This window comes from Montipora capricornis, chromosome 14 (genome assembly GCF_036669925.1).
Source record: "Montipora capricornis isolate CH-2021 chromosome 14, ASM3666992v2, whole genome shotgun sequence".
Classification (NCBI taxonomy): domain Eukaryota; kingdom Metazoa; phylum Cnidaria; class Anthozoa; order Scleractinia; family Acroporidae; genus Montipora; species Montipora capricornis.
Window position 1 is genome coordinate 10,351,257 of NC_090896.1, and position 24,368 is coordinate 10,375,624.

The window sequence follows — 24,368 nt, forward strand, 5'->3', positions numbered from 1 at the left end:
TTTTAAATAAGGTTACGTAGAACGCAATTTTACTGCTCCTTTATTACGATGAATGACTTGAAAATGAAAAGACTATATTCCTTCACTTTGAAGCAGTCGAAGGAAACCAATATATTCCCTGTAGTACCTGGTTCAAATGCAAGTCCCCAACTGGTTCGTCTCCGGCAAGTTAGACCTCTACTAACTATGGTGAAAGTTATTCTGTTCTTGATGTGCTTCATTTTGCCCTGAAATCCCCAGGGGGAGTGGTCGTCAGCGTAATTATGGTATGTTGATTTTTTGGCGTAAATAGAGGCAGAAGGTCATGTTCTTGAAGCGTTTACATCTGGTTCAGAGCTGGGGTTTTTGGGGTTCACGCGTTTCCTTATTTGGATGTACCGTACTTCGTGCATTTTCCCTCGCGTGCAGCATCGATCTTATTTTTGTCCATCTTTGGGCACAAAATTGATGTACTAAAATCCTCAGCTTTGTTCTAAGGGAAAGAGTTGCACGTTATTCCAAGGATATTACACGGTGACGAGAAGATACGAATTTTATGCTTTCGTGGCAAGAACAGTATCTCACTCGTTCGCTGCGCCTACTAGTAGGATATTGTTCTTGCCACTCAAACATAAAATTCATATCTTCGAGCTAAAGTGTAATTTTCTTTTTATTTTATGGACAATTAAAGGGGTAGAATCATGGGAATTATCCCTTTTATTTTGACCATAAACTTGCTAAACCGATTTTCAGTGACTTCCATTCTTAAATTGCTTCTGGATCACCGCAGTCAGATAAAAATCGATCAAATTTTAAAAGAAAAATGAGCCACACTGAATTTATCGAAGATGCAAGGGAGTACTTGAAAACGTCGGCCCGATGCTTTCAAATTGGCACTCATTTTAATCTTTGCTACGCGTAACCAAACTTTAACACTTAAGAACGGTGAGCTAAAATAGCCGTTTTGAAGAAAATTTGGCCATTATTTTGTTTGACATCGCATTCCATTTTTTTTACCACAATCCATGACACTTTAATATACATGGTAGAGATTTAAAAACAGGCTTAATATACAAATATACGGTTTTAATACCAACAAAAAAGGCGGGAATCGCGACAACCATTGCTCAATGCAACTTATGACGACTCCTGTTACATACAAAAAATACGTCACTCGGTTCCCGGATGTACAAATGTTTTAGTTTCCGGTAAAACACTCCTGTCCATATAATGATATTCGCTATTAAGTTTTAAATAAGGCTACGTAAAGCGCAATATTACCGCTCCTTTGTTACGATGAATGACTTTAATATGTGTTTTCCATCCTATTATGTTTTAACTCGTCGAGAATTTTGAGTGATATAAACATCCCGGATTTGTTTTTAGCTTGATAGTAAAATTGAATTGTTGCATATATGTATATATATATATATATATATCCTGCTAAGGAAAAGTCTTTGGTACGTGCCTTCATGAAACACTGAACAAACAAATGAGCTTCAATTAGTATTCAGTAGAACCTGAATGTTTTGTTTTACATATTTTTTGGCTACGTAGTTTCAGTTGCATTGAAAGCATGGATTATTTCGTAATATGGTCTCCTTAGATAAAATGACTAACTGATTAATTTCATTCGGTCCGACAAAGCTGGGTGGGTGATCCATAAAATATATTACGCTAATTTTTTCCTGTTTATTTAAACTTATTTAACACGGTGTGCATACCATATTTTTTTCCAGTTAATGTAGGAAGCTCTTAAATTTGATTGCTTTCCTGTGTTTGGCTTGTGAACCTCAAATAACGACAATTTTTTAAGTCGCTGATGCTTTTTTGCTCAGGTTCATCACTCCCTTTATCCGAATTAGGAGGATATTGTTTGGAATTTTGAAAAGACTTTGAAATTTCGCTACTAGATGACCTCCTTTCGAGTCGTTTCACATAGCCATGTTGTTTTAAATCATCTTTAGCGCTGGTAAGACCACGGTTAACCAGAAGAGCACTCTTGGATTCAGATCCAGATTGCGATGCTGACTTCGCGTTGACCGTATCTTCGCAGGAATCAAGACTTGCTGTACGTTGATGAAGCAACGAAACTGCACCTGTCTGAGTGCGATGTACCTCTGGCGAGTTCCTCCACGGACCGTTGTTTCCAAAACGCGGCGAATTATGTGCTCTTTTAAACGATTCTTTGAAGTTTAATCGATTTGAGCTTGGTGGTAGATAGATTTTCTTCGTCAACATTTCTGGTGTTGTTTTCCACAATGGCTGCAGCCTTGTTACTGGAGCAGTTTTGCACCTTTCGAGCTTTCTATGTCTTTGTCCTCTCATGTCGCTTTTTTCTTTTTCGACTTCATTGTCTTCGTGATAATCATGAGAATCAAGGGACTTCGACTTTCTTGCATCTTTGATTAACCCTCTCCCGCCTGATTTGACAACAAGATCTATGGCTGCAGCATCGCGTTCACCTTGAAGCGGTGGAAATGATATGTTTTTCGCTGAAACACCACCGTTATCTGATTCACCTATCTTCTCTGGAAAACCCAAAGTACGTTTTAGTTTGGAATCTTGTCTCTGATCCAAGGCCGGGGCTCTAGATTTGCTTCCAGGAGCATTGACTTCACGCGCCAAGGCGTGCGTTCCGTACAAAGGATCCGTAGAGAGAGCTCTCATAGATTCCCGGATTTCTTCGACTTTGTTGAAGACCTCAGCAATTTCCTTGTCGTGAATCTTTTTATATGTTTGTATTCTTCGTTGTAGGATGTGTCCCTCGTGGACATTTAGAGCAGAAATTCGTTTTCCTGCAGCTCCCACTGGCTTCTCTGCCTTGTTGTTTTTATCAGACGACATGGTCAATCTTGTTGCTGTCAGCGAGAACTTAGCTCATTTGGTTCAATCAGAATTGTTTGACAATAGCATCAATATGTCACGGGTAACAATAACAATGTGACAATCTCACGTTAAACATTCGATTATCTTTTTTATATCTATATCTCGAGGACGTTCCATGTGCTGGCTCTCAAAATCACCCCGGATCTAAGGCATAAAATTTAAGTGAAAGCGTAATTTTGTTACTTGCAAGATTTCTGGCTTTGATGTGTTTGCTTCCGTTGCCTAGCGATGTAATGAGGATGTAACATGTCTTGCGCCTGTTGAATGAGCCACCTGCTACTGGTTGGAAAAATTCATTTTTTTTTCTTTTGTTTTATGAAGGCCGCATAACAACAATATATTTCTCAGTAGGCCATTCATATTTAAATCTGCATTTTAGCAATTACTTGGGGACAATTGTGCGCCAATATTACGGTTTTCGGGATCGCCGACATAAATTACATGAAATTCACACATGTTATCGATATGGGTTATATTGCTTTCTAAAGCCCAGTTTTCATATGTCGGGAAAATCCCAGACGATCGGGAATTTCACAGTTTTCCGACCGTCTCAGATTTTGCCGACATATCGGAAAACCGCCAGACGCTTGTTCTAGAATATTCTCCCGATAGTGACTTTGGCGGAAAATGGAAAGTGCGCCAAAAATTGAAACACGTGATTTAGAGGATTGGTAACGAGCTAAAAACCATCGTCGACGTCCCCGAAAGTACAAATGTCGGGAATGATCGGAACACGTCGGGAAAATAGAAACGCTTCCTATTTTCCCGATTCGTTCCCGACCATCCCAGATTATTGGGGATGTCTACGATTTATGATTTTCATTAGTCGGCAAAATCTGGGACGGTCTGCGAAATCCCCGATCATCTGAGATTTTCCTGACAAATGAAAACTGGGCTTAAAGATACCGTTAAAAAAAATCGTTTTAATGTGACACCACAGTGAAGTCTAAGTCTTCAAGTTGTTATTTATGAAAAGAAGAAAAGAAACAAAAAAATAACAAAAGTAAAAACGCTTTTTTTTTTTCTGAAAACAAAAAATAACAAAAACAACTACCTTTTTTGCAAATCTTACTCGTTAGCCTTTTGTAAGGTAAAGGTAAAGTCTGCTACGAGCCTAGAAGGCCCATCAGGCCGGCGCTTATCTCCGGTTACTGTAGCATGAAGCGACTAGGAGTATTTCTACTCCACCCTGGATGGGATGCTAGTCCATCGCAGGGTTACCCAGCATTAAATTAAATTTTTTTTTCTTGCTTCAGTGAAGATTCAAATACTGCATCTGATCCTCTCGCACTATGTTGTAAAGTTTTTATTATCATCATCAACATCATCATATCATCATCATTATCATCATCATTAACGTCATCAACAACGTCATCATCATCATCAACACCGTCATCATCATCAACATCATCATCATTATCATCCAAACTCCAAATTCGCTCTATAGTCTCTAAGGAAATGTCCTTTTTTGGCGTAAGCTTGGCTAAAATATGTCAGAGCAGTTTCTTTAAACATCCACCGCCGAAAAAAGGATTGATTGAAACGCTCGTGTAGTGTCAGTAATGAGAACCATACCAGATTCTTAAAGTTAAGGTGACATGGAGAAATGCTCACTTTCTGATTGGTCAAAGATGACGTTATATCTTCCAGAATGATTTCTTCGCGTGCGATAATATAAACTGTCACAATGGCAGTTGAGCGATTTATTGACGAAGAAACCATTAACAGATACAAAAAATACCTCGATTGTGATCTGTTCCGCACGCAGGAAGTGCAAGGGAAACGAGACGTAGTCGAGTGTTTTCCCTACTTTTTGAGTGCTTTATCTGCTTCCTAACAGAACAGATCACAATTCTTTATTTCCTCACTCATTCGGCTAACATTTTCGCAAAACCTTTGAGTGGCGTCAGCCGTGCATCTGTACTCTAGACCACGGAATCACAATTCTTGTTATAATGGTTCAAAACAATTTATTTTCAGTTGTGTATAGCGTTTATTAGCAATAGATCGGTTTGAAGAAAGGAATAGAATAGTTTCTGATCAGTTTTGATTTTCGTTTCAAAGACTGTTTGTGACGCCATTTGCTTTTTGGCAGTTACAGTTGAAGACGGTTTCATTTCCGTTTTCATGGTTGTCACATTTTCAGAATAAGCCTTTACATGTATATTCTTGATCACAAGTAGCTGATGGTTTGAGGTCGATATAACCGCGAGTTGAATTCCAGACGAATTCAGTGAATCGACCCTATTGACGCTCGGAAGAGGTGGTTTTTATTTTTTTCAGGAGTTTCCGCAAGCAGCGGGTTGGTTTGAATCGGTTTTCTGTATACATGGAACAGATTATTCAGTGTTGACACTCTTTCCTAGCTTTTCTTTAGCCGGCACTCAAGCATACGATTTCACATTGTTGCCCTTGTCTGGATAACTTGACCTTTCACATACAAAATAGGCTTTTCGCAAGCATCACAACGGTATCCAACGGCGAAATGATTAGAGCAAACTTTAGTGCTTTTGGTGACTTTCAAGTTTGTTCTTTGTAGCTGTTTCTCTAAAGCTGCCATTTCAAGTCTTAAGCTTTATTGGATCGAGGAGAGTAAAACCTCAAGACATTACTTGTTTGATCTGTCGTTCTGAATATCGACACTGTATCGACCGTCATTGTTGACGCACACCCATGACTACTTCTTAAATTCGAAGGATTCAAATTTTTAGTGAGTTTGTTTGCCCCCCGGGCGGTCCCAAAAGTCTTTGCAAATAAGGGGAAAGGGGCCTGGGAACCGGCGACTCATTTATTCTTCTCTCACAGAAATTTTCACAATATGTTATTCCATACATTCCCTATCATGAATTGTTTTGTTGCGGTACTCGCTAGCTCGGGAAATGTATATAGATTTCGCAAAGAAAGAATCAGCAAAGAAATTAGCGGGGAGAATCAAAGCGGATGGCGGTGTTTACTTTGCAAAAAAAACAGTCACCAACATTACTCTTAAGAAACCTCAAAGTGAGTGATCTGTTTGATTATGGGAATTTGTGTTTGCTGAGCTGATTACGTGAATCAGCCAAGATCTGCTCATTACCGAATAAGTTAATTAAATTCAGTGACATAAGTGTCGGATTTGTTTATTTTTGGACCTCTTTTTCACAACAAGTTTTATGATCATTGTAATCAAAAGGGCTCGAGGAGAGGCTAATTATAATTCTGGTTGAAAGACGCGAACACAAACAGAGAGCATATAAATTATTGCGAATAATCTGCTTTTCTGAGATTAGCCACGTTGTTAAACTTCTAAACAGAGGAACTTATGGCACAAAACAGGAGAACGGTGTCCAAGTTCGAATTTAACAAAAGAATTCGTGACCTTGTATCACGTGATAGCAACCAGTTGAGACAAACGTTCCAAAAATTCGACAAAGAATATGCCACCCGTTTGGCCGAGATACATAGCATGCAAGAAAAAGCAAGAAACTCCATGAGAAACTTGGCAAAGGACAAAATACAAGCTCAACTAAGGTCGGAGGAAGAAGACAGTCTCACGAGAAGGAAAGGCGATACATCTACGTATACAGGGCACACAGGAGAATCATCACTCTTACAGTTGAATGGCAGTAGAAAAGCCTTAACCCCAGAAGGGAGAAGGAAATTCGAGAACAACGCTTCCCTTCCAACCATTTCTGTCGCCCGTTCCGATCATTTACAAGTTCCCATCAGTTATGAGGCCCGAACTCGGCGACATTCCGTTCCCCATCGTCCGATCTTTCCCTCCGAAAACCCGAAAGACACAGGAACATTTCCTAAAGCATATGTATCATTCTCGCCGTCGAAGGAAGCCTTTACCAGCGGACCACAGACTGAAGCGTCTCCGTTATCCAACCCGACGAGTTCTCTAAAACAACGTTCACGAGGAACGAACTTGCAGAAGAATAAAAATGGTTACAGGCTGTCGATTCATGACCTTCCAACTTCGTCGTCACGTTCGGATAATTTGTTAAACGTTCGGAAGAAAAGTCCACAACTGTATCGCCGATCTCTCAAGACATCAGATGCTAAAGAAGTTGAAGATAAAGATTCTCACAACAAAACTAACAATGGGCATAATATCGATCATCCGGAAAAATCTAGCGAACAGAACGATAGCAAGCTTAAGGATGATATCGAGGATACAGACCCCTCATCAAGCCATTTTACTGTTGTCATGGAAATCGAATCACCTAAGAGACCGGACAATGACAATTTCAACCTCAAATCACCTGTAAAAAGGACAAGGAGTTCGTCACTTCCTGTTGATCCAACGTTGTTGAAGGGTCTTAGCGTCAAGGAAAGCCATCCTGATGTTCCGTTTAGATCTCAGACGTCTATCAGCCAAAATACAACTAGTAGTGAGCATGTGTTGAGCTCTGCGGTGAAGGAGGAAGAGCCTGGAGCTGCTGAAAATCCTTTTGATGAACTGAGCCGCTGCAGATATTTGCGAAGTGGGGACAACAAAGCTTAAATTTTGAAATTAGGCAGTTTAGTGTGGTTTGAGTGTTTATCCCCAAAACTGGAAGAATACGAGCACGAACAAAGTAGCGCCTTTGAGTAATTTTGTTGAGAATGAAATAAATAAAAAATCGTATGAACCTGCTCGTGCATTTCGTGATTTATGGTCACTTGTAATGTTTTGAAAGTTCTCAAACTGCACTCGCCTACGGCTCGTGCAAATTGAGAACTTTCAAAACATCACTCGTGCCCATAAATCACGAAATGCACTCGCGTTCATACGATTTCCTATACTTAAAGTTTTGATAAAGCTACTCAAAGTCATGAAATAGAGGGGAGCGAAGGGAGAATGAAATGGACAGAGCCCATTCATGCATGGAAGGGGTTCCATGGAAAGTAATAATGTATATGAAGTGGATTTGTATGTAACTGGGTGTTTTATGTCCAGGGGGAGGGGGATACTCCCTTATAAGGGCTTAATGGGGACGTGCGGCCAGCCTGGGTATGTTTTTCGGGATTTTTGTCTTGAACAGGGTATCGAATTTATCATTTTTTGTCTTAAACTGGGTTAAATGTCTTAAAACAGGGTATCAAAAATCGGAATTCTGTCTTAAACAGAGTAGGAAAATCAGCGATTTTTGTCTTGAACAGGGTCAGGGTATGAGGGGCTGCGCCGCACCTCCTCACCCAGGGATATATCGGGTTTGTGGACAGGCTTGTAAAAATCAACAAATAATGCATAAGTAAATGGTCGAAAGTCATGAAGTACTTCTAGTTGCATGTGCGTCGGAATCAGAAATTGTACCTCCTGATTTTACACCACCGATTTGGTCAGGCTCTGGTTGAGGTCAAGCTTTGTGTGACACTACGTGGCGATTTCACTAAGCTGCATGCATCAGACAATTCAACTCTATTGGTCATCCCCTCCAACGGAAAGAGAGCTTTGAAAAGTACAACGAATGAGCCTAACTTAGGTCGATTTGCCTTAGGTATTTCGTACCAGCGGCAGAAATGAGGCCTGTTGGAAAGGTTCTCTCTCACGGTACAAGTGTCAGTTGTGTTAGTGGAAAGTTTTCATATTTCATAATAGACATGAAAAAATTACTCAATTCTGACTGGCAAAGAGAAATGCAGTTTTCAGGTAACATTGGGCAGAGAAGAGTGCAAAAAGATGTAATATTAAAACCAAGCACTCTGATTGGTCAATGAGCAAACAAACTCTCACATGGCCAATCAAATGAGAGCCTTGGATGGCGCAATCTTTGTGTGATTGCGTGATACGAGTACGTTGCTCTCGAAATTTTCGCGTATGTTATTAATAAGTAATCACATAATTTTTCTAGTGCAATAGGCCACTTTGGAAAATACCATAATACTCTTTCAGTCGTCCCTCCAAATTTTGCATAAGCATTATTTCCGGTTTCTCTTGGGACTTAGATGGTCCAAAGAGAAAACAAAAACAATGCTTATGCAAAATTTGGAGGCACAAACAAATAGAATTATGGTATTTTAGACAGTGGCCCATTTGGAATAAATAAGCGCTTGAAATTTTTTTCAAAGATTACAAATGGCACTCGCCCTACGGGCTCGTGCCATTTTGTTCGCCTTTGAAAAAAATTACTCGTGTTTGCACTCGATGAAGAGATTAGTTCGTAAAGAAACTGTGGTGCTGCGCATGCGTAGGTGAGGAGTGAAACAAGAGTAGATATATAAAGGTAAATTGACGGGCTTGTGAGGCTCGCGCGCTTCACACGCGAGGATCACGCTTGCGGCGCCTCGCGCCTTCCGAAAATGGAAGAAAACGACTGTTTTGCAGTCTAGCTGACGTTTTGCTAGCTCATTAATTTCCTTTTACGATGGTAAACTCTTGATAAAACCAAACTTTCGTGCTTAAATATATTATTTCATATTTCTCAACCTCGTTCCCAGGGCTTTTCTCGGCCAACTCGGCGGAGAAGCAACTGAGGGCTGCTTGGCCCAGAGCTCGGTTTCAAATCAACGAAGACAACCAACTGGTTCAGTGTTCGGAGGTCCTAAATTTACCTATACCAATCTTTGAAGTGAACCAAAAATGGTATCCTCCATCCATTAATGTAGAGAAAATAAATATTTTAAGCAAGAGCCGATACAACGTAGATTTGATTTTAGTGGTGTACTATATTTCGGCTGCATGGCCAAACCAGCCTTCTTCAGGTACAATGAGAGTTTTACATTGAATTGCTTCTATGTACATATATATATAGTAAATGGATGCTGACGTAATACTGGGAAAAATGTGATAAAACATAGCAGTTACAACGAATTTTGAATTAAAATACTAAGAGTCACGGAAAAATAACGGAAATCACTAAAATAATAAACTGAAATCTAATACGTTTCTTCCCGGATATTAAGACCGTTGGGATCAATTGTCCTGCCTTTTAAAATTGTACCTCCTGATTTTACGAATGGCCTTACGAATCGAGTCTCTGTTAGAAAATATTTTTTCGATAGGAATTAATTGCATGTCCTTGGAGATGTTGTGCGGAGAGGAGAGGAACTGATGTTCTGTGACTGTAGTAGGTTCGGATTTGGTGTTAGCGTTATCTAAAGTGCGGCGGTGTTCATTAAAACGGTCTTTTAAACGTCGTTTAGTTTCTCTGCACTTTAGATAACGCTAACACCAAATCCAAACCTACTACAGTCGTAGAACATTTCCTCTCCTCTCTCTCATGCAACCGCATGCAATTTCAATGCGAATATCACTGGACGAAGCCGATCGATCCATCCAACTTCACCCGTTTTACTATCGAGTTTCGGACGATTTTTCTCGTTAAACAGAGCTGGTTGCAGAGAGGGTACGTTTTTCTTAATATTAAAGGAATATACAACTATCCTTAAAGTGCCACCCTGCTATTGACCAAAATGGAAATTCATTCTGCTTGCATGCCATTACAAACCTCACAAGATAGGTGGCCAGTTTACATTCCAGGCCTCCACTTCTCCAGTTCTCTGAGCTCATCATACAGTAGGTTGAATCTTGCTTTTGGGTAAGTAAGTTTTCCGAAGTGTTCTTCACTTCACTTCACTTCACTTCAATGATAAGTGCAACCTACAAGTTTGTATATATATGCACAGCGCATGAGAATTACATTTCCTTGACTAGGACTTCGAAAGCCGCGATGTCTAAATTAGAATTTACTGCAAAAGAAGGTAATCTATTCCACAGCCTAATTGCTCTAGGCAAGAAACTAAATTTGAAAATATTGGTTTTAGCAAAAGGAACGTTAAAGTGTTTATTATGCATGTCTTGAGGGTTGGGATAGATTCTTTGTTGGAATGTTCTCCAGTTTGTTAAGTCCTTGGTTGAAAAGACATAAGGTGGCTGCATCTCTGCGGTCTCTTAGGGGTTTCCAGCCCAGTTTCAATAGGTGACGTGTAATTGTTCCCTCTTCATAATTAAAATAATCTGATGTAACAAACCGCACAGCCCGACGCTGGATTTTCTCGAGTTCCTGGATTAGGTTTTGAGTTGGAGGGTCCCAGATGGCGCTGGCGTACTCCAGGATGGGTCGTACAAGGCCTACATAAGCTGCCTCCTTAATATTTTGATCGCAAAAATACAGGTTTCTCCTCAGCAAGCCTAAGATTTGATTGGCCTTGCGGGTGACGTCAGCGACGTGCTTATTCCAGCGAAAATTGTGAGTGATGGTTATGCCTAAATACTTTACTTCCTTTACAGAATCAAGGGCCGCACCCTTGAGGTGGTACAGGTGCGGGCTGTTGTTACGTGTCTTTGTGGAGACCCACATGATTTTACATTTCGACGGGGGAAAGTCCATCAACCAGGTATCAGCCCACACAGCCAGCCGATCGATGTCTTGCTGCAAGATCTCGCTGTCTACTATGGAGCTCACTTTCCTGTAGCAGATGCAATCATCGGCGAAGAGACGAATCTCTGTACCTGGGCTTACAACCTCCACGATATCATTAATGAACAGATTGAAGAGAATGGGCCCTAGGACTGTTCCCTGGGGTACACCAGATGTAACACATGACCATTCAGAAACAGACCCATTGACGACCACTCGCTGTCTTCGTTGACAGAGGAAGGAGTCTATCCATGAAAGGGTACGCCCGCTGATGCCGTAGCTAAACAATTTCGACTTGAGTCTCTCGTGCGGCACTTTGTCAAAAAAGCCTTGGCAAAATCAATTATAAAGGCATCCGTTTGAAACCCACGATCTATATTAAACACCCAGTCATTAATCACATGGCATAACTGTGTCGTACAACTGTGTGATTTCCTGAATGCATGTTGGCGATCAGACAATATATTGTTGGCGTCTATGTGGGCCATGATGTTGGAGCAGATGATGTGTTCGAGAATTTTGCAGACTATGCTGGTCAGCGAGATAGGTCGATAATTAATTGCAAGAGATCTGTCGCCCTTTTTAAAGAGCGGACAGACGTTTGCGTCGCACCAGTCAATAGGCAAAGAACCATTGTCGAGGGACTTCTGAAAAATGAACACCAAGGTTGGTGAGATGACTGGTGCCAGTTCCTTAAGGACTATGGGGTGTAGGCCATCGGGACCAGCAGCCTTAGATGGCTTAAGGCTAGCAAGTAATTTGAAGACCCCACCCTCAGTGATTTGGATGTTAGGCATATTGGAGAACTTTCGCTTTAAAAGCGGGATTGATACAGTGTCCACAGATGAGAAATTATCACAAAATTGCTGGTTTAGAGTCGAAGCCTTCTCAGGGTCAGATTCAGCGAGATGGCCATTCTGTGATTGAAGAGGTGGCATAGACTGGCTGTCCTTACGGTGAGAAGCGATGAATTTCCAAAACGACTTGGGATTTGATTTGACATCCCCGATAACGCTATGAATGTAGTTGTTACGTGCAACACGGAGACACGAGTTCAATTTCCTTCTCACCATGCGCCATTTGTGGCGAAGCCTCGCACTGCCTGTACTTTTGAATTTTGCGTGAAGGCGGTGTTTTCGGCGAACTAGGCGACGTAAATACGGCGATAACCAAGGCAACTTATCACGACCGCTGACATACTTTGACGGAATGTTCCTCTCGATCGAATTCAGCAAACAATTCTTAAATGCTGACCAGTCCTCCTCAACAGTCTTCCCTTCTGCTATATTGGGGTTAACATCGGCCTTTTAAACAGCAGAACTAAATCAAAACCCCAACGAAACAAACAAAACAATAACATGGATTATACAGACTTTTTTTTCAAGAAAGCTTCATTTACGGAGTACAGCAGTGAAATAGAAAACAACAACACAAGTTACATAAATAGAAAGCGCAGTTCTTTCCTAGAACGTTGTTTCCAGGGTCCTTGCCAGAAACTACGAAAGTTGCTATCTTCGAATCATTTCTCAATCTCGAGCGAAGTCTTCATTTTGTTTCCCCGCGATCAAGCAGAGAACGACAAATGAAAGTGCGAAAAGAAAGGCACCGGTTTCCGGTGGAATCAAAATCTCGTACGAGGAAGATCTAGGCTTGAGTGGTCCAAAAAGGCAGTCTCGGGATTTGATTACTCCAAAACGATATATACGCGGGTTATTCGGGCGATTCAGGTGACATACTACTTGACGCAAAAACTTTGTGTTCGAGGACAGGAACTCCCCACATGAAGCATTCGAGTCGATGTTTTCTTCTTCGTACACTTCATGGCTGCGGTTTCGTGGTTTCGTGTTTATTCCTTCTCAATAGGTTTCAAAGAATTGACTACTTTGGGAAGAATATCCTTTGCTCGAAGTCTCCAACCAACCTTATAGCCCTAATTAGGCATAAAACAATATTTTGGCTTAACTGTTAGCACTTCTAAAAGGTTTGGGCTTTTTCAACCGTGACATTATAACCTTAGTCTGCATTTTAACCCTGGTCTGCAGTCTACATTTTACACTGACCAAGTCAAAAACCAATTTTACCATAATTGCTTGTAATCTCGCAGTTTGATTGGCTACTTTGCCGTTATCGATAAGAGTCCAGACAGCGCTTGCTCGCGTTAATTTGTCACGCACTGTAATAGCCAATCAAGAACGCTCATTTTGGGAAATAAACCAATCATATTGCGAGAAAGTTAAAGACAACGCTTGCTCTTTCTTTGTGTCATGATTTTGGTCACGCTGTGAAATAGGCACTTTTTTGTCGTTGAATATTGTGGTAAAAACAAATCGAAAGTGGTTCAGCGTTTGTTGTGGACTTACTGCCCCTTGGAGGTCCACAACATCTTGACCACTGCGATGACGAATATCATTGTCGACAAGAGTACAGAACAACGCTTAACCACTTTCGATAAATAACTCTAAATTCAACTCGAAAATACAACTCGAAATCCTAACTCGGTGTTAAATAGGCAACCTCTGACCAATAGGAAATTTTCCGTTTCGCGTCAAAGTAAAAATATTTCGAATTTTTTAAAAGCCCGACACACTTTCGTGCACCAATATCCGACTATCATTTTGGCCAAAATTCGTAGAAATCCGACAAATCTACATACCCTATAAGTTCATTTGAAGAGGAGCTATTCCTGGAAAAATAAAACCCGAGTTTTCGGGCAGAAAAGATTTCACACGTTTTCACAACTTGTCATTACGGGTAGTCTTAGCGCTGCTTTCTCGAATCAATCTTTTCACTTGAAGCGGACACTTTAAAGAGCTAAGCCTCAAAGGGAATTTGTCCGATTGCCCCCAAATTTTGACAGTGGCTAGATTAACATATAAACAACAAAAAGTTGTCTGCGAATTTTTTATTTCAAAATGTTTTTTCTCTGAGAGCGATTTTTGCATGAACACTTCACGTTTTTTAATACTATTTCGAAAACGTTCTATAACTTTTCTCTCTGAGTATGGCAGAACGCAGAGACACGTTTTTAGCGCTTTGGGTTGGGAAACGGAGGAACAAAATAAAATAGCGAAAAGCAATATTTGCTTTGCCTTGTAGCTTTGAAAAGGGGATTCAGACGCTCGCATTTAGAGGTCGTCAGTAAAAATCCGACAATTCATTTAATTTCAAAATTCTTGATATGGTTTGATAGCCAGCTCTATAAGCGTTAATTTGATGTAGGGGTTTAGGTATTTACAGTTTAAACCAGACGCGCTACATCGCTCGGACGCGAGACACCCCTGAAGGTATACGGAAACCTAAATAAACGACGAGCGAAGCATGGTCTTTGTATGAGTATGACATTTGCTTGGAAGTATCGGCACCTGTGAAATCGAAGAAAACGAGAGCAAAAGAATACAAAAAAGACAAAACTGACAAAACAAAACAAAACAAAACCGACAACGGCTCCTCAACCCCCCGTAGGTGTGTTTTTCACGTTGCCTGCTTTATTATTTCGTCAATGTCATCCACACAACGATTTGATATGACGAAATTAGAAGTTATTTAGAGGAAGTGAAAACCGGATAATATAATTTTTTCCTTTTTTTTCTCCAAACATCCACACCATTCCTGAAAACTTAGTACTCATTTTTATACCGAAGGACTTGTGCGGATCATTTGAAAACTCAAAATTTCGTTTTGAATGAAATTCTCGTAGCCCCAGCCCGCGAACACCACTCGCCCTAGACTACACTCGGATAACTCGCCGTAAACCCAAGCGGGAGCCTGTGCGCAGGCTATCGTAGCCCTCGCTGTCGTCGTTACGTGTAATAAGGAAAACAACTTTTACAGTCTTTCGGCTTTGCACAACTTTTAAATCCCTCATATTTTTGTTCATCAGAGAGATCAGCAAGAAGGCTTAGAGTGATGCTAGTTACGATTTTTGTAGAGGAATCAGTTTATACTTAGTGGCGGAAACGACAAGAGGAAAAAACGCAGATCAGAATGAACGGGAAAATATACAAGGGTCTATTTGTTTTTTCATTAAAGAGATCAACCGGAAGGCTTAGTATAGTATGATAATAATTACAATTTTTGTAGAAGAATCAGACTAGATATTAACTACTTAATAACCGAGAGTGAGGTCGTTGCAGCAAAATCTCAAACTGAGGCCTTACCGTATTGACCGAGCGACAGCGAGGTCAAAACAGCTAGCCCGAGGTTTGAGATTTTGCTGTAACGGCCGAACGGTCGAGGTTATTAAGTTGTTTATTATATGGCTAACAGAACCGCTACAAATAAGAAAAAACTAATTTGCATAATCTATAATCGGCCCGTGGGCATTACGGGAGAATAATGCCCTGGCGCTTAGCTGCTCTTAGGGCCTATTTATATGGTCTCGGTTACCCGAGACAGCCCTCCTTCCCGAGACAGCTTTACCGAACGTCTATATGAGAACTGCGTGACCGAGACAAAGTTGCCCTTGATCCTACTAAATTATGCGTATATTTTAAAACGCACCTTCAAAAAATACCGTATCATCATTTGCCCTTCTCTCTTTCTAGTTCGTTTTAATTAAGTGTAGTTGCATTTTCCCGTTCAGAAAGTAGACTGACAATCTTAACGGAGCGGAAATATATGTAGTTTAAATAAAAGGATGTTTTTGAATCGAGAGTTTCCGTTGATTGCGGTGAGAATTTTGGCGGGTAAAACCTTTTCATTCAAAAGCAAAAGCTAGCAGCATGTATAAGCTCCCAAATTGTTGCTTCCTTGACTTTTATTTTATGCGTGCGCATTTAAGACTTTGCTGTCTCGTCTCGGGTAGTCGAGCCAAACTACATGCGAAAAAGTTGTCTCGCCTGCCAGGGTTACCCTACTTGCCGAGGCGAGACAACTCGCCTCCCCGAGAAGTTGTCTCGCCCTCCCGAGTTGTCTCGCCCACCTCATGTAAACGGAAAAATATCTCGCCCAGGGTAACTCGGGGGGAGAGTTGTCTCGGGTACCCGAGACCATATAAACAATCACAGCATGTGTTATATCTGCCAGAAACACTAGCCATATAATAATACAACTTAATGCCGGAAGCGGCAGAAGGAAGATCAGTGTAGCACGGCAAAATATCCAAGAGTCAATAACTCCATATACTGACTCCATATTGAAAACTTCGGAAAATTTCCGATTCATCAAAATCGTCTAACCACGAACATTAATAATCGAAATTTCCTAGCCTTCGATCAGTTCTGCCCACTGAACACGCATGAGTGCCCTAAGAGTTGGCACTTAAGAAATCCCGGAATTAAGACATGAGGTTGAGAAACGCTTCCTACTTGAGTTGAAAAGCCTTAAAGGTCAAAGAAAAGAATATAGGAAGAAAGGATTCTATCACATATCTGGACAATTTAAGGAAATTGTCTCTATATTATCGACCTCTGCGATGCCGGTGCAATGCTCTACCAAACTGTGATGTGTAGCCACCCGGTGATGTGATGTGATGTTACAGCCACGAGCCGTGGCTGTAACAAAATCTAATGTTGAATCACAGCGCGTGAGGGAAGAAATGTCATCGCACACGATGAGATGAACGGCATCGTAAATATAAGTTATACAAAGACTGAGGACTCGAATGCACTAAAGAGAAAGTTTGACATTGTTGTCTTCAGCGTGATAGGAACAACACTTGAAAGTACTCATTTCTCAAATCAATCAATGCTTGTTTTCGTGAGCTGGTTTGACTTATTCTCAAGTTCAAAGTTCCAGATACTAATTTACAAGATTTCTTTCGATTTATGTAGACTTCACATGTTGGCATGTGAAGGAATCACATGCGTATCCCTAATGCACGTAAACGTAAAAGTATAGCAATAAAAAGCCACAAAGACTATTCGATGGGGTCACAAGTCTTGCACGGCATGAACCTCTTCGATCGAACATGTGACGCGCCACGCAGTCCAGCATCCAGTTGTCCAAACGGGGAGTTTTTTTTGCGAGGAAATGCGTTGGCCACCCTGTTTGGTGGTGTTTAAACATATGTTGGATAAAGTTTGAAGTGGAAAATTCGATAAAACATCGTAAAGCACTTCTTTTATTCTTCACAAGCATGCATCTTGAGTATCCATGGATACGGCATCACGCAGTCACTATTTCAAGATGGCGAATTGAAGGGGATTCTGTCTTTCCGTCGGAAAATCTGATCGCATAATCGCCTACAGTAAAGCGAAAAGGAAACAAAATGAAGTCAAGAAAATGGAGCGATGAAAAGAAGGACCTGCTGATCGATTTGTTGGACGAAAATGGCTGTCTACGTTGCAGGATGTTTTGCAAGCATCCATCCCACAGCTTATCCCACAGCTTTGTTTTTATGATCCAATTCCGCCCCCAACAAACCCCCAGATCCACCCCTTTACGCCAACCAAATAAAGTTTCAAGTTTCGTCTCAAACTACTTGACTCCCCCTATGTAAACAGCGAGCCATGAAGAGTATACGTGTTGTTTTTACGCTCTGAAGAACTTTGTCTTAATCATACCATTTTTGCAGGCCGATTCCAAGGGTCACATGAAAGCAAAAGGACAAGAAGCTACACGTTCGTAACAAAGTTGCTTTTAATTTGACATCATAAATCCAGAAGTCATTCGCTTTTGAAACAGGAGAAGTCTATCAACGCACGCGTGATTGGATGACGGTGTTTGATTAACAGGAAATTTCCCAAAATAAACCGATTGTCGGCGGAGGACATGCAAAAGTGAGGTCACAATAGGTTGAAGTTGCTTTATTAGCAAGTTAATCTTGGCATCGTCAAGAATGGAGCCCCTAGCTAACTTACCAGATTCTTTGAATGAATTTTTGAATGCGATTGAAGAAATGAGTAATACAGTTTTGGTTCCTCAACGATTAGTGGACATACCGGAGGAGAATAAACTCCCTGTTGGAAACTGTCCATGCGCGACCTCAAAAGATATAGCTCCTGTGAAGCCAAGCAAAGAACTGACAGACTCAAGTCTGTATGGAACTTATCATATGCTGCTAGATGTTAAAGAAGAATTGATTACAGGTAGGAAGACATCAGCGCCAGGTTGTCTGCGATCGCACGTAAGGGCTGTCACAGAGGGAATGAAATATCTAACATGGCTGGCAAAATCACTGACGCAACAATATTGTGACGAGGTTTGTAGCGAAGCTCCTCAACTGCGACCAAACAGCTTCTCGTATAGCGCATTTGAAGACATGGGCAAGCGGAATGGAATTAATGCAAGTCTTCAACTAAGAGATAAAGAGGTTAGACGGAGGAAGCACTCTATGTAAACAAAAGCAAAAAAAAACAACAACAACAACAACCAACCCTGGATTTATTTGGTGAATACAATCAAGAAACCTAGGGTTAGTTCCCTTGAAAGAAAGCAAAACTTCTGCAATGGCGTAAAGCTTGTATTACTTTATTTCAAATATAATCCAATACTTTAGGCACACTCATATTTCATTTACTCAGAGGAAGGGAAGGGGACTTGCAAAGTCAGTTTAAATTACAAATAAATATAAATTAAGTTGATTTTAACGTACATGTCCGAGAAGCAAGCAGTACGGAGGATTGCGTGACGGACGGTGCGTTACAATAGTGAAACTTTCTATCATCACGTAAAAGTGTATAGAACTAACAAACCTTTTACAAATTAGAAATTGCTCATGAACTGAGAACCGCCATAAGGTTCGTGTGAATCGCTGATTTTTTATTATTTTTTAGAAGGGGGATGCGAATGATGATTATCCAGGCTGTTTTAATTGTAAATTACCTTTTTTGTAAATAGTTTATGTTAATTCAATCAACAAAAGTCATTCTCTATCACTGTAAATAACGCTCATATTCGACTCTTTCGTCGGCCAAACCCAACATTTTTGTGAGTTCTCACCCTCGTTAAAAAATACAGTACAATGCAATACCGTTTTGAAAGTACTTGCTTACTGGATATGTTCGCTTGTTGTTTATTCGTTTGAGCAGATTGAAGTTTTGGCAGCTATTCAGCTGATGTGGACCTGCTATACCCACCCATCCATACACTAAAGAATGACAACCACAACACCAGGAACTATACATCCCCTACTCTTCTCAAATAGTGTGTGGGTTCTTTAACAGGGAACTTATGAGCATGGACCAGTAGACCAACCCCGTGTCACAAATATCTTCCCGGCTTTATTACGTACGCTGCAAAACCCTAGGGATTCGAGGCCGAGTGACGTCTCCATATTTGACACGGTTGTTGATCTCATACATTTACTGTGATTTGCAACGGGCGATCTCGGGTTCATTCAACTGATCAAGGAAAATGGTCCGTGAAAACAACAAATCGCAACCTTACTTTGCCAAAATTCGTTTTACTGACAGCCGGATAAATAAAGTTAACTTACCTTTCATTTTCTGCGCTGTCTCGGGTGATTTGAAGGACTCTTCGGTCGGTTTATTTTCTCCTCCTCACTGGCGCGTCGCCAAATAAATTACAGTAAATGTATAAATTAACAAGTGGGTCAAATAACGTGACGTCACGGAGCCTCGAATCCCTGGGGTTGTCTGCCAGTGGCTAAAATCACACTTCAAAAAGGCGTGAACTAAATTTGAAAAATTGGTCCCTCCTTTTTTTGAAAAAAAAAATGAATTTTTCTGTTACAACAGCGAGCTGTGCCCGAAGGCAAGATCAGCGACATCCAATTAGGAAATCAGCAAATTACGACACAGATAGGAGTCACTACAACCTCGAACCCAGGCCTTTTTTCCTTTAGAAAAGAGAGAGCCAGGGTTCGAAGTTGCAGTTACTTTCACAGCAGACGAAATTGCCATTGTTCTTATGCCCTCTGGTTTTCACATTTCATCATCGCCGCGACGGTTGGTGGACGAAAACAAAAGATCTGTCATTAGCTCCTTTTGTTTATCCACCAGCAATTGTATATCACATCATTGATATCTGTGTCTGTAAAGACTGTTCGCAAACCACCTATTCTGTACGTCTTTAAATCCCAAACAAACCTTACACTTGCAGTGTAGCAGAGCGTAATGGAAGTTACTCAAATATCGAGCCGCATACAAATTGTAATATGACCTACAATTAGAATTGTCAGCTGTCACCAGCACGTCTCATGTACAGCACGTTTCACACGCTATTGTCCCCATCCCATTCGTCCTTGTCACACGGCGGCCATATTGTCCCGGGAGACCGAAAAAGCTTTGTTGTACCACGCCAAGCCTCATCCCCATGGTTTCTACTGCGAGGCTTAGCGTGGTAAAACAAAGCTCTTTTGGTCTCCCGGGACAATATGGCCACCGCTTGACAAGGGCGAATAATGCGGTTCTTTAAGTAAAAACAATACGGAAGCAGGAGTGGCGCAGTGGTGAGAGTTCTCGTCTCCCACCAATGTGGCCCGGGTTCCATTCCCGGTTCCGGCGTCATATGTGGGTTGAGTTAGGTGTTGGTTCTCTCCTTGAGAACCTCTCTCCGAAAGGTTTTTCTCCGGGTACTCTGGTTTTCCCCTCTCCTCAGAAACCAATAATACCAAATTCCAATTCGATCCGGAATGCATGGACACATGTTGAACGAGCCCCTGACAGCTCCTGAGCGCTATTAAGGTGTTCCGTGGGTAAACAAATCCCGTTTACATTTCCACAAGTTATTTACTCCTGGGCCTGTATCATGCTGCGCTTCAGTGAACTGGATATACATTGTATTCATGCACATACCCCCCGCCCCCCAAAAAGAAAAATGAACTGTGTTATGGAATTGATTAAAATAGCGGACTGTTCGTCTTCAAAACAAATCCATTTTTGGAGTGCCTCACTTTTCTCGGGCAATCCTTTTTCACCTTTATGGTCAATGATACAACTCCCATTTCTCGAGAATCGAGATACCTTAATAATTAATGATTAAATAAGCGGACGACGTAATACGTAGCGTACCAGTGAGTACCTAATGGAACAGATAATGCTTTAGAGGAGGTTAGCAACATTAAGGTTTGAGCGGAAGAGAATTTGAAGAGTAGAACAACTAAGTTTCACCCAAGGCAGTAACGTAAAGCAAGTATAGTTTTTGAAGCTCGATTGAGTAACCTTCCAGGACAATCCCAGAACTTCGATTATCTAGTAGGGAGGGCTGTAGGAACGTATGCATATTCTTAGAGTCAGTGTGAAGCCAGATAATGTTAATCTTGGCCCATCAGCTTTTCTGTGTTATCAAAATTCAGGAATACGGGTCCCGCCAATTTATGGCCAATGAGATTGGGCCTGACCACCGCAACGCCTCTGACTGGTCTACACGAGAGATTGCTCGTGCTTAATGCAAAATTATGGATAGCGCAAGGAACACGATACCGCCATTTTTAATTATATTAAGGGGAGTAAATGTTTGCGGTTTTTAATTTTGTTGGTGTTTTTTCGCTGCTGGAACTTATTTTTGCGGATCCATTAATTACCATCCGCACAATCCGCAAAAATTAAACCCCGCAGATTAAAAGTACTACACTGTATCCTGGCTTGAGCCTGCGATTTAAGCGAAACCAGAACCTGGTTAGCGGTCAACTTCTTAAAAAAGCTGACCTTGATGAGCACTTAACTTGAGCCCTCAATATGGTCATGTGATACTGGTCAGCGGATACCTTGTTTTAACAGATGCCAATTGATCATAACATGGAGATGAACTCTGTAAACGGCCGCCATGTGACTTCCAGCACTTTTCTGAGGATATGTGCCGATCCGAGGAGTGCCGACTTTTGCATCGTTCTTGTTCGGTCCTTAATTCCTAGTTGCTCCAAGTAGCTTGCCACCTTCTTTGACACTGAACCCAATGCACCTACTACCACTGGCACCACTTTTGTCCTTGATTTCCAGATCCTTTTAATCTCTCTTGCCAGATCTTGGTACTTTTCATACTTTTTAGTTTCTTTTTGCCGTACGTTGCTATCTTCGGGGACAGCTATGTCCACAATGATTGTTTCCTTTGCCTTCTTTTTCTGAATTACAATGTTTGGCCTCCCGTGATGGATTTCACGGTCTGTTTGGATGGTAAAGTCCCACAATAGTTTTACTTCCTCATTCTCTAGTATGCTTTTGGGGGAATGCTCATACTATTTGTCACTGCACTCAACTCCATATTCCTTGCACAACTGCCAATGTACGACCCGCCCAACAACATCATGTCTCTTTTTATAGTGTGTCTGCGCAAGCTCAGTTCTCCAGTTCTTATCCAATTCCAGGAAACACCAGATAGGTCCTCTGTCTCTCTCTTGAACTGCATGCCCACGCAGCTGCTTTCCAGACCAGTCCTCAATACTTTCCCTCTTCATCCTTTCCTTATACTCCTTTGGTGTTTCAATTTCATCGACATTCTTAAGCTTCCTCTTCCATGCAGCTTTCAACAAATGTTCCTGGCTCTGGCTGATGTAGACATTGATATTTCTTTCTTCAGTATTGATGGCGTCCTAATTAGTCCACGCCCTCCTTCTCTTCTTGGTAAGTACAGACGGATTATTATTATTATTATTATTATTATTATTATTATTATTACTATTATTATTATTAGAGTGGTTTTCAATTGAGTGTCGAAAGTAATTAGTGAATTACTTTGGTTTATGATTACTTCACTCAGTGATTGATTCAAAGTTCTCGCGCCATTTTTTCAACAATCAGAAGTGAAACCAAAATCAATCGTGGCTCGCGCGTGCACACTTTCCCACGCTTTGTGTCGGCTACGTGTAATTACTTCGAGTTTTGATTGGTTTACTGGATTGTCTCCGTCCTTTTTGACCGGCCAAAGTAATTACTTTGGTTTTGGTTTTACGACACTCAATTGAAAACTGCTCTATTATTATTAGACTATTATTAATTATTGGGCAACATCGCGCCCACGAGCAATACCGCGAAGCCATGATTACCATGAGGAATGCAACTCATGGGTTCCCACCATTTCCTGTGAGTATGGTGCTCCGCTTGCAATTGGCAGCCCTTCGGGTCGCCGGAGCTCCTCTACAATAAAAGAGAAATGGATATCCAGGAATTGAGTCCCTCAATAGATTGGAACGTTAGCAGTGAGACATTGTTACTATATTAGTAACAATCAACCACTATCAATGCTTTCTTGCTATTTTAAGATCGTTTTTTATATATTAGTTGAGAAACTAAATATTTTAAGCAAGAGACGATACAACGTAGAATGGATATCTTAGTGGTGTATACCACTAAAATATCAAATCTACGTTGTATCGGCTCTTGCTTAAAATATTAAGTTACACCGACAGGAAAATTGTCCACGGTTGCTTGCTACAAAACTCTTATATTAGTGTAGTACCCAGATCTCTTTATTTCGTATAGAAGAGAACTTTGAAAATGTAACGGTTACTTTTGATAATGTATGCAGGGAAGGATACGAAACGTCAAGTTACCGGTAATATAAAATTTGTTTTTTATTTAATGTTTATCTCCGCTGTTTCAATTTCATTCTTAATTAAGGTAGGATGGCCGAAGCGCAAGAGTTTAAGTTTTTGTTCAAAAATTGATAACGTTACCAGTTGAACACATGCCTGTAATAAACTCCAAATTGTTCAAACTTGGCACCAGTAATGTACATCAGATAAGGTCAGATTTGTTGCCATGGCAACATTATCGTTTTCAGTCTCTCTCTACCATAAACCAAATGTCTCGGATTTTGAACAGATAAGTGCAGCCAGATGGTCAGACTTGAAAGCATGTGCTGCCTATAGTGCTTTATATCTCTGCACAAGCTTACCGAGAGTGAACATTTCTTATCACGACAATAACTACAAAATCAATCATGCGTTAAATAGACCCAGCAGCAACAATGGTTGCCATGGCAATAGCGTAGAGGGTATCTTTTTTTTTTTGCCTTACCTGACGTAGATTACCGGCGCAAAGTTTGAACAACACCCATCCAATTTCGGAGATATTCTAATTTTGTGATTTATTAATTTGCAGTGATGTTTACAGTTTGTGACGTCGTCATCATTTTAAAACAAAAACTTGAATACCTCTGGCAACCTCGTTCCCAGGGTCTCTCTTCTCTGCCTCCCTTGGTCGTTGGAAGAGAGACCCTGGTTGCGGCTGGTCAACAGGATCTCTTCCTCAAATGAAGGATTATCCTTCATTGTCACCTTGCCTTAAATGAAGTATTATCCTCTATTTTGACCACTCTGTCCCAGGACTTGTG

The 24,368-nt window shown here is 40.9% G+C and overlaps 2 protein-coding genes across 2 annotated transcripts; one reads left to right on the top strand and one right to left on the bottom strand.

Annotated features, from left to right (window-relative positions):
- Positions 1-433: 433 nt before the first annotated feature.
- LOC138032324 (uncharacterized) lies at positions 434-3,345 on the bottom strand. The gene has a single exon (XM_068879983.1). The coding sequence runs from the start codon at positions 2,824-2,826 to the stop codon at positions 1,735-1,737; it is 1,092 nt and encodes a 363-aa protein (XP_068736084.1). The 5' UTR covers positions 2,827-3,345; the 3' UTR covers positions 434-1,734.
- Positions 3,346-5,976: 2,631 nt separating this feature from the next.
- On the top strand, positions 5,977-9,640 carry LOC138032346 (uncharacterized). Its single transcript, XM_068880005.1, has one exon. It carries the CDS (start codon positions 6,170-6,172, stop codon positions 7,355-7,357), a length of 1,188 nt encoding a protein of 395 aa, XP_068736106.1. The 5' UTR covers positions 5,977-6,169; the 3' UTR covers positions 7,358-9,640.
- The last annotated feature ends 14,728 nt before the right edge of the window (positions 9,641-24,368 follow it).

What these genes read in the sequence shown, in the direction of transcription:
- LOC138032324 (XM_068879983.1), bottom strand. Translation starts at nt 2,826, where the DNA reads ATGTCGTCTGATAAAAACAACAAGGCAGAGAAGCCAGTGGGAGCTGCA.
- LOC138032346 (XM_068880005.1), top strand. Translation starts at nt 6,170, where the DNA reads ATGGCACAAAACAGGAGAACGGTGTCCAAGTTCGAATTTAACAAAAGA.